At 34.4% G+C, this 9186-nt stretch overlaps 2 protein-coding genes and 1 non-coding gene across 3 annotated transcripts; 2 read left to right on the top strand and 1 right to left on the bottom strand.

The window, feature by feature from the left end:
• Window positions 1–1876: 1876 nt before the first annotated feature.
• Window positions 1877–2941, top strand: LOC130467882 (protein FAR1-RELATED SEQUENCE 5-like). Its single transcript, XM_056836870.1, has 2 exons — window positions 1877–2429; window positions 2730–2941. Exons 1-2 carry the CDS (start codon window positions 1946–1948, stop codon window positions 2822–2824), a joined length of 579 nt encoding a protein of 192 aa, XP_056692848.1. The 5' UTR covers window positions 1877–1945; the 3' UTR covers window positions 2825–2941.
• Window positions 2892–4732, top strand: LOC130467452 (protein FAR1-RELATED SEQUENCE 1-like). The gene is made up of 4 exons (XM_056835961.1): window positions 2892–3288; window positions 3669–3724; window positions 3811–4207; window positions 4503–4732. Exons 1-4 carry the CDS (start codon window positions 2892–2894, stop codon window positions 4730–4732), a joined length of 1080 nt encoding a protein of 359 aa, XP_056691939.1.
• A 3977-nt stretch (window positions 4733–8709) lies between these two features.
• LOC130468251 (small nucleolar RNA R71) lies at window positions 8710–8816 on the bottom strand. The gene has a single exon (XR_008928669.1). It is a non-coding gene; the product is annotated as a small nucleolar RNA R71 (small nucleolar RNA).
• Window positions 8817–9186: the final 370 nt, after the last annotated feature.

The raw sequence follows: 9186 nt of genomic DNA, 5'->3' as shown, positions 1-9186 counted from the left end.
TTCTCAACAATTGCATCGAAAATAATGCTTTGGCACAGGAACGTGAAGAAGAGGAGGCAATGGAAGCTGAAGAACAACATATTATTTCTGATTCTGAAGGTATGAATAATTAATTATATGTTTGAAGTTAAAGTTATGGTTATAAACGTAAAAGTTAGGGATATTCCTGTTAAAGTTATGTAAATGTGTTGGTTTGCCTGAAGTATTGGTGTTTGAAAAAGTTACATATATCAAAGTTAAAGTTGAGGTTTTCGGAGTAAAAGTTAAGTATGTAAAATGTAAAGTTATAGTTATGCATAAAAGTTATAGTTTATACGTTCAAAGTTAAATTTATAGTTATGAATGAAAAAGTTAGAGATATTCCTGTAAAAGTTATGTAAATGTGTTGGTTTGGCTGAAAAATAGGTGTTTGAAAAAGTTACAGATATCAAAGTTAAAGTTGAGGTTTTCAGAGTAAAAGTTAAGTATGTAAAATGTAAAGTTTAGAATATTTGCTTAGATTTTTAACATGATTTTAATAAAGAATTTACAGTTGTGGTTTTATGCGTAAAAGTTATAGTTTGATGCATAAAAGTTAGCCTTGTTTAAATAGATATAAGGCTTGTTTTAGTAAAAGTTATTGTGTTATCCATAAAAGTTAGACTTATTTTAGTAAAAGTTACCCTTATTGTTGTAAAAGTTACAGTTTTATGCGTAAAAGTTAGGCTTGTTTTAGTAAAAGTTAGCCTTGTTTTAGTAAAAGTTAAAGTTCTATGCATAGAAGTTAAACTTGTTTTAGTAAATGTTGGCCTTGTTTTAATAAAAGTTATAGTATTATGCGTAAAAGTTAGGGTTTAATAATAAAAATTTCTGCTGATTTTTAGTAATTGCAATAACAGAACCGGATCAAGATATTGTTGGAACACTGATGGGATACACTGCCGAAACAGTGGAGGAACTTCTAGGTTTCTACGAAAAACATGCTAGTGAGGTTGGATTTTCCATAAGGAAAGGAAACACGAGATTCAAAGTTGGGACAAGAATCGTGCTTGAAAAGACATATGTTTGTTCAGCAGCAGGAGTAACAAACAATGGAAAGAACAAAAAGAAAAAAGTGCAAACAGTTGTTCCTGTAGTGCCCAAAAAGAGAGAAAACCAAGGCAAGTTTCGATCACGAGAACTCAATGTAGGGCTTGCTTGAGATTGAAAATGAATTCTGAAGACATATATGAGGTTGTTAATCACGTGATAATGCACAACCATGATTTAACTAGAAGTCAATGGCACTACTTGCATAGATCTGAAAGGCAAATAACGGAAGAGAAGAGGGAGGCAATTAAAACTATGCAAAAATCTGGTAATAGTTACATTTTGATAGTTAAACTTTTATGTTCTGTGTAAAAGTTATTGTTTTGATACTCATCCTTTTGTTACTGCAATCACCTTCTAAGATGAAAAAAATTGGAAATATAAAAGTCACACTCATCTCAGTTAAAGTTAAGCTTTTTAAAGTAAAAGTTAGGTTAGAGTAGAATGAGAACTGTCTTTAACTTTGACAACAATTTCCTTAACTTTAACCTACATAACAACAACTTTAACACATAAATTAACTATAAGGTGTTAAAGTTAAGTTAATGACAATTAAAGTTTTAAAAGTTAAAGTTAAGCTTTTTAAAGTAAAAGTTAGGTTAGAGTAGAATGAAGACTGTCTTTAACTTTGACAACAATTTCCTTAACTTTAACCTAAATAACAACAACTTTAACACAGAAAATTAACTATAAGGTGTTAAAGTTAAGTTGTTGACAATTAAAGTTTTAAAATTTAAAGTTAGCCTTTTTGTACTAAAAGTCAGGTCTGAAGAAGTAAAAGTTGAGTAAAGTTAAACATTTTGCCTAAACTATTATTTTATTTACATTCTTTTATGCTCAACCGACAGGTCTGTCATCCACGGCTTCCTTTAACTACATGGCAATTGAAGCTGGAGGTGAAGAAAATTTAGGACACTCGAAGAAAGACCATCTAAATTACTGCACGAGGTTAAAAATGAAGCAAATAGAAGGAGGTGATGCACAAGCAGTAACTGACATAATGTATTTAGAGCTTGAAGGTGACCCAAACTTCTTTTTTAGATTTAGATTGGATGAAAAAGGCAAATTGAGGAGTTTGTTTTGGAGGGACTCTATGATGATAGAATACTATGGAATTTTTGGAGATATAGTGGTTTTTGACACAACCTATAGAACAAACCGGTATAACCTAATTTGTGCTCCAATAGTTGGAATAAACAACCACTGGAACAATTGCATGTTTGGTTGTGCATTCATAGGAGATGAAAAGATTGAGTCGTTTGTGTGGCTTCTACAAACTTTCAAAAAGTCAATGGGGGGAAAAAAGTCCAATATCAATCTTTACAGATCAAGATGCAGCAATGAACAATGCCATCAATCAGGTAAAAATCCAAGATTTATCCTTTTCAGAGTCCTTAACTTTAACTTCATATTCCTCAACTTTAAGTTCATAGTCCTTAACTTTAACTTCAAAATCTTTAACTTTAAGTTCAGAATCCTTAACTTTAAATTTAAAAATCTTAACTTTAATTTTAGAATCCTAAAGTTTAAATTTAGAATACTTAACTTTAACTTTAGGATCCTTAACTTTAACTTTAACTTTAAAATTCTTAACTTTAACTTCAATATTCTTAACTTTAACTTCAAAAATCTCAACTTTTAAGATTGAGTTGTATATGCAGGTCTTTCCAGATTCAAGACACAGATTATGTGTATGGCATTTGCATCAGAATGCTATTACCAGATTTGGGGCATTGAAACGAGATCCAACTTTTAAGAAGACATTCAACTATTGCTTGTATAAGTGTGTCACAGTAGTTGAATTTGAAACCAATTGGAGATCAATGCTGCAACAATATGAGCTGATAGGGGAAGAGTGGTTTACAAATGTATACGATTTGACAGAAAAATGGTGCCCTGCGCTAAGCAAAGACTTCTTTTCAGCTGGGATTTTGTCTTCACAACGAAGTGAAAGCACTAATCGCGCCATCGGATTTAGAGCAAACAGAACAACAAGTTTAACTGATTTCTATAGATTGTTCAAAGGTACAATACAGCATTGGAGAAGTACAGAAAAGCAAGCTGAATTCTCTTGTAGTAAATCGGTTCCATCCTCGGCTTTACCACTATCTGGATTGCTAAAACATGCATCAGAAGTTTACACGTTGTCACTATTCAGAGACTTTGAGGAGGAATTTGGATATTCAATTGCAACAACAGCAAAATTAATTTGGAAACAAGGTAAATATCAGAATTTAAAGTTTCCATTTTTGAAAAATTATAAAGTTAATCTTTTTACTGTAAAAGTTATGCCTTTTTTATTAAAAGTTGATAAACTGAAATATAAAGTTTATTAACTTTTACTTCACTAGGGCTAACTTTTATACATATTTTCATAACTTAAGTAAAAAGTTAAAGTTAGGTTTTTTGTTTTAAAAGTTAAGATTTTGAAGTTAAAGTTTAGGCATCTGAAGTTAAAGTTTAGAATTCCGAAGTTAAAGTTAGGTTTTTTGTTTTAAAAGTTATGTAACCTGAAAAATTAAATTTCATAACTTTAATTACACCAGGGCTAACTTTTATATTGATTTTCCTAACTTTAAAACATGCTACTACTAATGCAGAAAATACTGAGTTCTATGCTGTGTGCATTGATGAAGAACCTTGGTCTGCACATAGAGTAACATACATCCACGAGAGCCAAACAATATCATGTACGTGTAAAAACTTTGAAGCTTCGGGATGGTTGTGCTACCACTGCATTAGGAATTTAGGATATTGCACCTTCATTCGGTTAACCGGATTCCAGAACAGTACATCAAAAAGAGGTGGACAAAATCTGCCAAGTCATCAGTTTGGAACAAATTAGAAAATGAAAAACCAGAAGAGGTGCAGTACACACCTTGGCGCCAAACCATGGCTAGGAAATACTACAACCTTATCTTGAAAAGCCAGTCAAATGAGGAGACAAGAACCCTTATGGAGGATGGTTATGCCGCTAGTGTGTCTCTGGTTGATAAACTTCTAGCGTCATTAAATGTTTCAAACACTAACGACGCTTCAACCACAGAAACAAGTGCAACAGCAGCACCTGAAACAAGTGCAACAGCAGCACCTGAAACAAATGCAACAGCAGCATATGAAACAAACTCAGCACCAACAGGTAAAAGTTAATTGTTTTTTGGTAAAAGTTAAGATATTCACTGTTAAAGTTAAGTTAGAGATGACGAAAGTCTGTCTTAACTTTTAGAATAAATTTCATAACTTTAACCTACAGAACTACAACTTTAAACCAAAAAAACTATAATGTGTGAAATAAAAACAGATTGGAACTCACATTTTCTTAAAAAGGAAAATATGTAAAAGTTACAATTTTATAAGTAAAAGTTAGGGTTTTATATGTTAAAGTTTGGGTTTTATAAGTAAAAGTTATGATACAGTATGTTAAATGTTTGTAGGTACTCATGCAACAACAACAAGTGATACAAGTGTACAACAAGCAACAAGTTCTGAACCTGCAACAAACACAGCAACTGAACCTCTTATGGTGTTGGATCCTAAACGTTGCACAACAAAAGGAAGGAACAAAAGACCACGAGGACCGTTTGTCAAAAAGAAGAAGGGAAAAACTGCAGCGCCTCCAACAGCAGACTTTGGAACAATAACTCCAAATTTGAGATTATTTTGATTCTTTTAATGTTTCTTATCAAAAATAGAATTTAATTTTTTATTAAAGTTAAATTAAGGTTCATGAAGTTAAAGTTTAACATTCTGAAGTTAAAGTTGACTAGACTTGAGAACTTAGTAAAAGTTTGTTTTTACATTGAAAGTTTGAATATATACATTAAAATTTAGTGAAGTATAATATTTCTCTGAAGTGTATATATCTTTTAATCTGTCTTTTGTTCAAAAATGTAAAAGTTGAGATTTATATATTAAAAGTCAGGCTTGATACAGTAAAAGTTGAGGTATATTTGCTTAACTTTTAGCATAAAATTAACAACTTTTAATATGTTACGTAACTTTTTCTAAACATCGCCAAAACCCATGTTACTTGGACTGACTTGGGTACGTGTCCAAGTGTCTAACCTAGCTAAATTGTGAAATTTGTTTTCGGATTTAAGTTGAAAATAAAGTTTCGAAGTGTTTGAAACCATGTCGGAGTGTTGAGGGTCTGACATGGATACTTAACGTACAATGAAGAATTGAATTAATATACCAAAAACCAATATTATACTTAAAGTTGAGAGTTTTGTACTTAAAGTTACCCTTTTTGTAATAAAAGTTAGATAAACTAATATTAAATTTTCTTAACTATTTCAATAACAGGGCTAAGTTTAATTATGATAATCTTAACTTTAAACATAGAATCAACAACTTTAAATACATGTTTTAGAATCCTAAACTTTAACTTTAGAACCCTCAACTTTAACTCTAAACCCTCAACTTTAACTCAATTATCCTAAACTTTAACTACAGAATCCTAAACTTTAACTTTAGAACCCTCAACTTTAACTCTAAAACCCTAACTTTAACTCTATAATCCTCAACTTTAACTCAATTATCCTAAACTTTAACTACAGAATCCTAAACTTTAACTTTAGAACCCTCAACTTTAACTCTAAAACCCTAACTTTAACTCTATAATCCTCAACTTTAACTCAATTATCCTCAACTTTAACTCAGAATCCTAAATTTAACTTTGGATTCCTTAACTTTAACTTCAAATGCCTAAACTTTAACTTTAAAATCTTAAACTTTAAGTTCAGAAACCTTAATTATAACTTCAGACTCCAAAACTTCAACTTCAGATGCTTAAACTTTAACAACAAAATCCTAAACTTTAACTTAAGAACCCTCAACGTTAACTAAATTATCCTAAACTTTAACTACAGAAACTGAACATCACCAAAAACCAATATTATACTTAAAGTTGATCTTAACTATAACAATAACAGGGCTAACTTTAATTATAATATTCTTAACTTTAACCATAGAATCAACAACTTTAAATACATGTTTCTAAGTTCTACTGAACATCACCAAAAACCAAAATTATATGCCATACATACACAAAAAAGGCATTATACTCTAGAGAAATATTTTTGTGAAAATGTAAAAGTTAAGATTATTGTACTTAAAGTTAACCTTCATGTAATAAAAGTTTAGTAAACTAATATTAAAATTTCATGCTGCAGGTTTCTTTGCCGTCCGTTTGGTAGGAGCTTGCTTCTTCACTGGTGGTTCTACATTTTCGGGGGCAGATGCATCTGCTACATTCCTTTTCAGATGTTTTCTTGAAGTAAAAGTCTTCAACGGTTGTTTGTTTCCCTCTGCCGCATTATCATTCACATCTGCCACATTGTTATTCACCTCTGCCATATTACCCTCTGGTTTCTCGTTCTCATTGGCATTCTCCTCTGCAATATTACCCTCTGGTTTCTTGTTCTCATTGGCATTCTCCTCTGCTTTCTTTTCAAGTTCCTTCTCCTTTTTGGCAGCTTCTTTCTTCAACTTCTTATCGTCTGCCAATTTTTTCTTCCTCCTGGTTACCTGATATATGCGTTTTATATAGAGTTTTTTACCCCCGTCCCTTAGTACTTTTATGTATCAAACGTGCTCTTAGGAGCCGTTTCTAGTACTAATGTGTGTTATTGAGTGTGCCTTGAGTTTCAGGTTTGATTATGAGAAATTGGTCGTTTTAGACCCGTTTCATTGTTGATCAAGGCCACTATATGAGTCCGAGAAGTTCGGGACCTCCATCGTCGACTTTCGGGAGCCTTAGATGCTTATGGTTGAGCCCCGGGAGTTAGACTTGGTGATACGGGCGAAATACATTGAAGATTGCAAATCGCCCTGGAAGCTGAGGGCGAAATGCAACCATCGGGCGGAATTATAAGCCAGCCAAGTTCATCAACGCGCGCCCGATCGGGCGCAGCTCGCCCGATGCGGATCGGGCGGTCAATCTGGAGGCTTTGTGGAGATTTCGCAATCCGCCCGATCGGGCGGATTTTGGCCCGATCGGGCCGACTATCGAGTGATTCGCCCGATCGGGCGAAGCGTCGCCCGATCGGGCGACGCCAACCTCCAGCAGTTTTTTCGCGTTTTTAATTCCGTTTTTAGGCCTTATTTTGGCAAAACTATATAAGAAAAACTTGTTTTATTTTTGACGGACATCTTATTTTTCCAGCACAAAACCCTTAGTTTATTTCTCTAAGTTTTATTTTCTCTCTACATCAATTCAAACACTTAGTTCGATTTATATAAAAATTCAAGCTTTCATTATTCATTGTTCTTCAATTAGGTATTGCTTCTTGTTCTAATTTAGTTTATTGCTTTAATCATGTTTTCTATTATATTAATTGCTTTGTTATTTATTATCATGAGTGAGTAGTTTAATTTCTAGGGTTTAGGGGATCCATGAATGCATGATTGGGATTATATGTGGACATGATATTTGATTGATTGATTAATTTCTATAGCTTATTATTATTGCTCGTCAATTCTGTTCGGCCGGACTATTTTGATTTGAGTTTGATTAACCTTAGATTATGCGCCGAGAGGTATAAATCTGATGTTTTTGGTTTGTGGCTATTAGATAGGAATTATTTCTAGTACGTAGCGAGAGCCCGCTAGTTGTTCTATCCTAAGGAATTCATAAGATTCGAGAGATGCATGTTTTCCTAGTTATGATTGTTAATTGATTGTTATTGTCCGTTGTCCAATCCCGGTCTGCATTTATGGTGAACTGCTGCCCTAGATTCCTTTAATATTGTTATTTTCCGATTTGATTATTTGCTTTAGTTTAATACACAACCCAATCCAAACTCTTGTTACCAGTAGTCTAGATTAATAATTTAATAGTAGAAAGAACGCCTGTTTCCCTGTGGATACGATCCCTGCTTCCCTTGCTATATTTTTAGTTGGTGAACGTTAGGTTTATCTTTGATAGGAGTGCGATTTAGCCTGTCAAATTTTGGCTCCGTTGCCGGGGAAACGGTTTTATTTTCTGTTATTAATTGTTTTTCTGGATTATTGTTTGTCACTTCTCAAGGGACTCCCGTTCCTTGAGACCGGATCTCACGACTGTTTTCTAGTTCTTGCTTGTTTATGCCCAGGACTGTCCATACCAGCGATCTGACTTCGTTCGATCCTGAACCTGAACGGACCTTTCGTAGACGGCGTAGATTCGTTGAACAGTTGAGAGACTATTCTGACTCTGAATCCGACTATCTGATTAGCAATCTATTCCATACAGATTCAGAGATGGGTGACCAAGCACCACCACCCCCACTTGTGCCAAGGCTTACAGACTATTCTAAACCAAGTCTGTCTATGCTTCCCAAGGCAATCATGCCTTCCATTGCGGTCGAGAATTTCAAGATTGAACCCCAGCTGATAAACATGATCGAGAGACACCAATTCGGTGGGGAAAAGGGTGAAGACCCCAATCTCCACATTCAGTCTTTCATTCAGTATTGTGCCACCATTAAGCAGAAGAATTTAACACCGGAGCAGACTATGGAGATACTCTTTCCATTTTCATTGAGTGGGAAGGCCAAGCTATGGATTAACAGTCTCAACCGCGCAGCTATGAAAATCACCGATTGGAATTCTTTGGCCCTTGCTTTCTATGTTAAATATTTCCCACCTGAGAAGACAGCTCGTCTGAGGGGTCAGATATTAGGTATCTCTCAACAAGTAGATGAGAGTTTGTTCGAAGTTTGGGAGAGATTCAAGGACTTGCAAAGGGAGTGCCCACACCATGGTTTAGATGACTGGTTCCTGGTTCAGCAGTTCTACAATGGTCTGGGTAATGAATCTAGGTGTCTTTTGGATTCAGCTGCCAGTGGAAGATTCATGCAACTGGAGGTGCCTAGAGCTTTGGAGGTGATTGAGGAGATGGCCATCCATAGTGCCCAATATGGGAATCCTAGAGGTTTTGCCGACCGAGGTGTTAAGCATGAGATGAATTCTATTGAACAGCTTACTGCTCAGCTAACTGCCCTACATCACAAGCTCGACAATATACAGATCGCATCTTCCCAATCCACCCAACATGCTAGTGTCGCTGCAATAAGTGCCCAATCTGCTAATGTCTGTAATAGTTGTGGGATGCAGGGCCATTATGCACAGGTATGC

Source organism: Spinacia oleracea, chromosome 2 (genome assembly GCF_020520425.1).
Source record: "Spinacia oleracea cultivar Varoflay chromosome 2, BTI_SOV_V1, whole genome shotgun sequence".
Lineage (NCBI taxonomy): Eukaryota > Viridiplantae > Streptophyta > Magnoliopsida > Caryophyllales > Amaranthaceae > Spinacia > Spinacia oleracea.
Note: the sequence above shows the minus strand (reverse complement) of the source record. Positions and strands in the feature narration are given on the sequence as shown.

Bases quoted from the DNA above. Each gene is read 5' to 3' on its own strand.
- LOC130467882 (XM_056836870.1), top strand. From the start codon at position 1,946: ATGGCAATTGAAGCTGGAGGTGAAGAAAATTTAGGACACTCGAAGAAA. The intron at 2,430-2,729 runs GTAAAAATCCAA...TTGTATATGCAG, and splicing joins TGAACAATGCCATCAATCAG to GTCTTTCCAGATTCAAGACA.
- LOC130467452 (XM_056835961.1), top strand. From the start codon at position 2,892: ATGCTGCAACAATATGAGCTGATAGGGGAAGAGTGGTTTACAAATGTA. The intron at 3,725-3,810 runs GTAACATACATC...CCACTGCATTAG, and splicing joins AACCTTGGTCTGCACATAGA to GAATTTAGGATATTGCACCT. The intron at 4,208-4,502 runs GTAAAAGTTAAT...AAATGTTTGTAG, and splicing joins AACAAACTCAGCACCAACAG to GTACTCATGCAACAACAACA.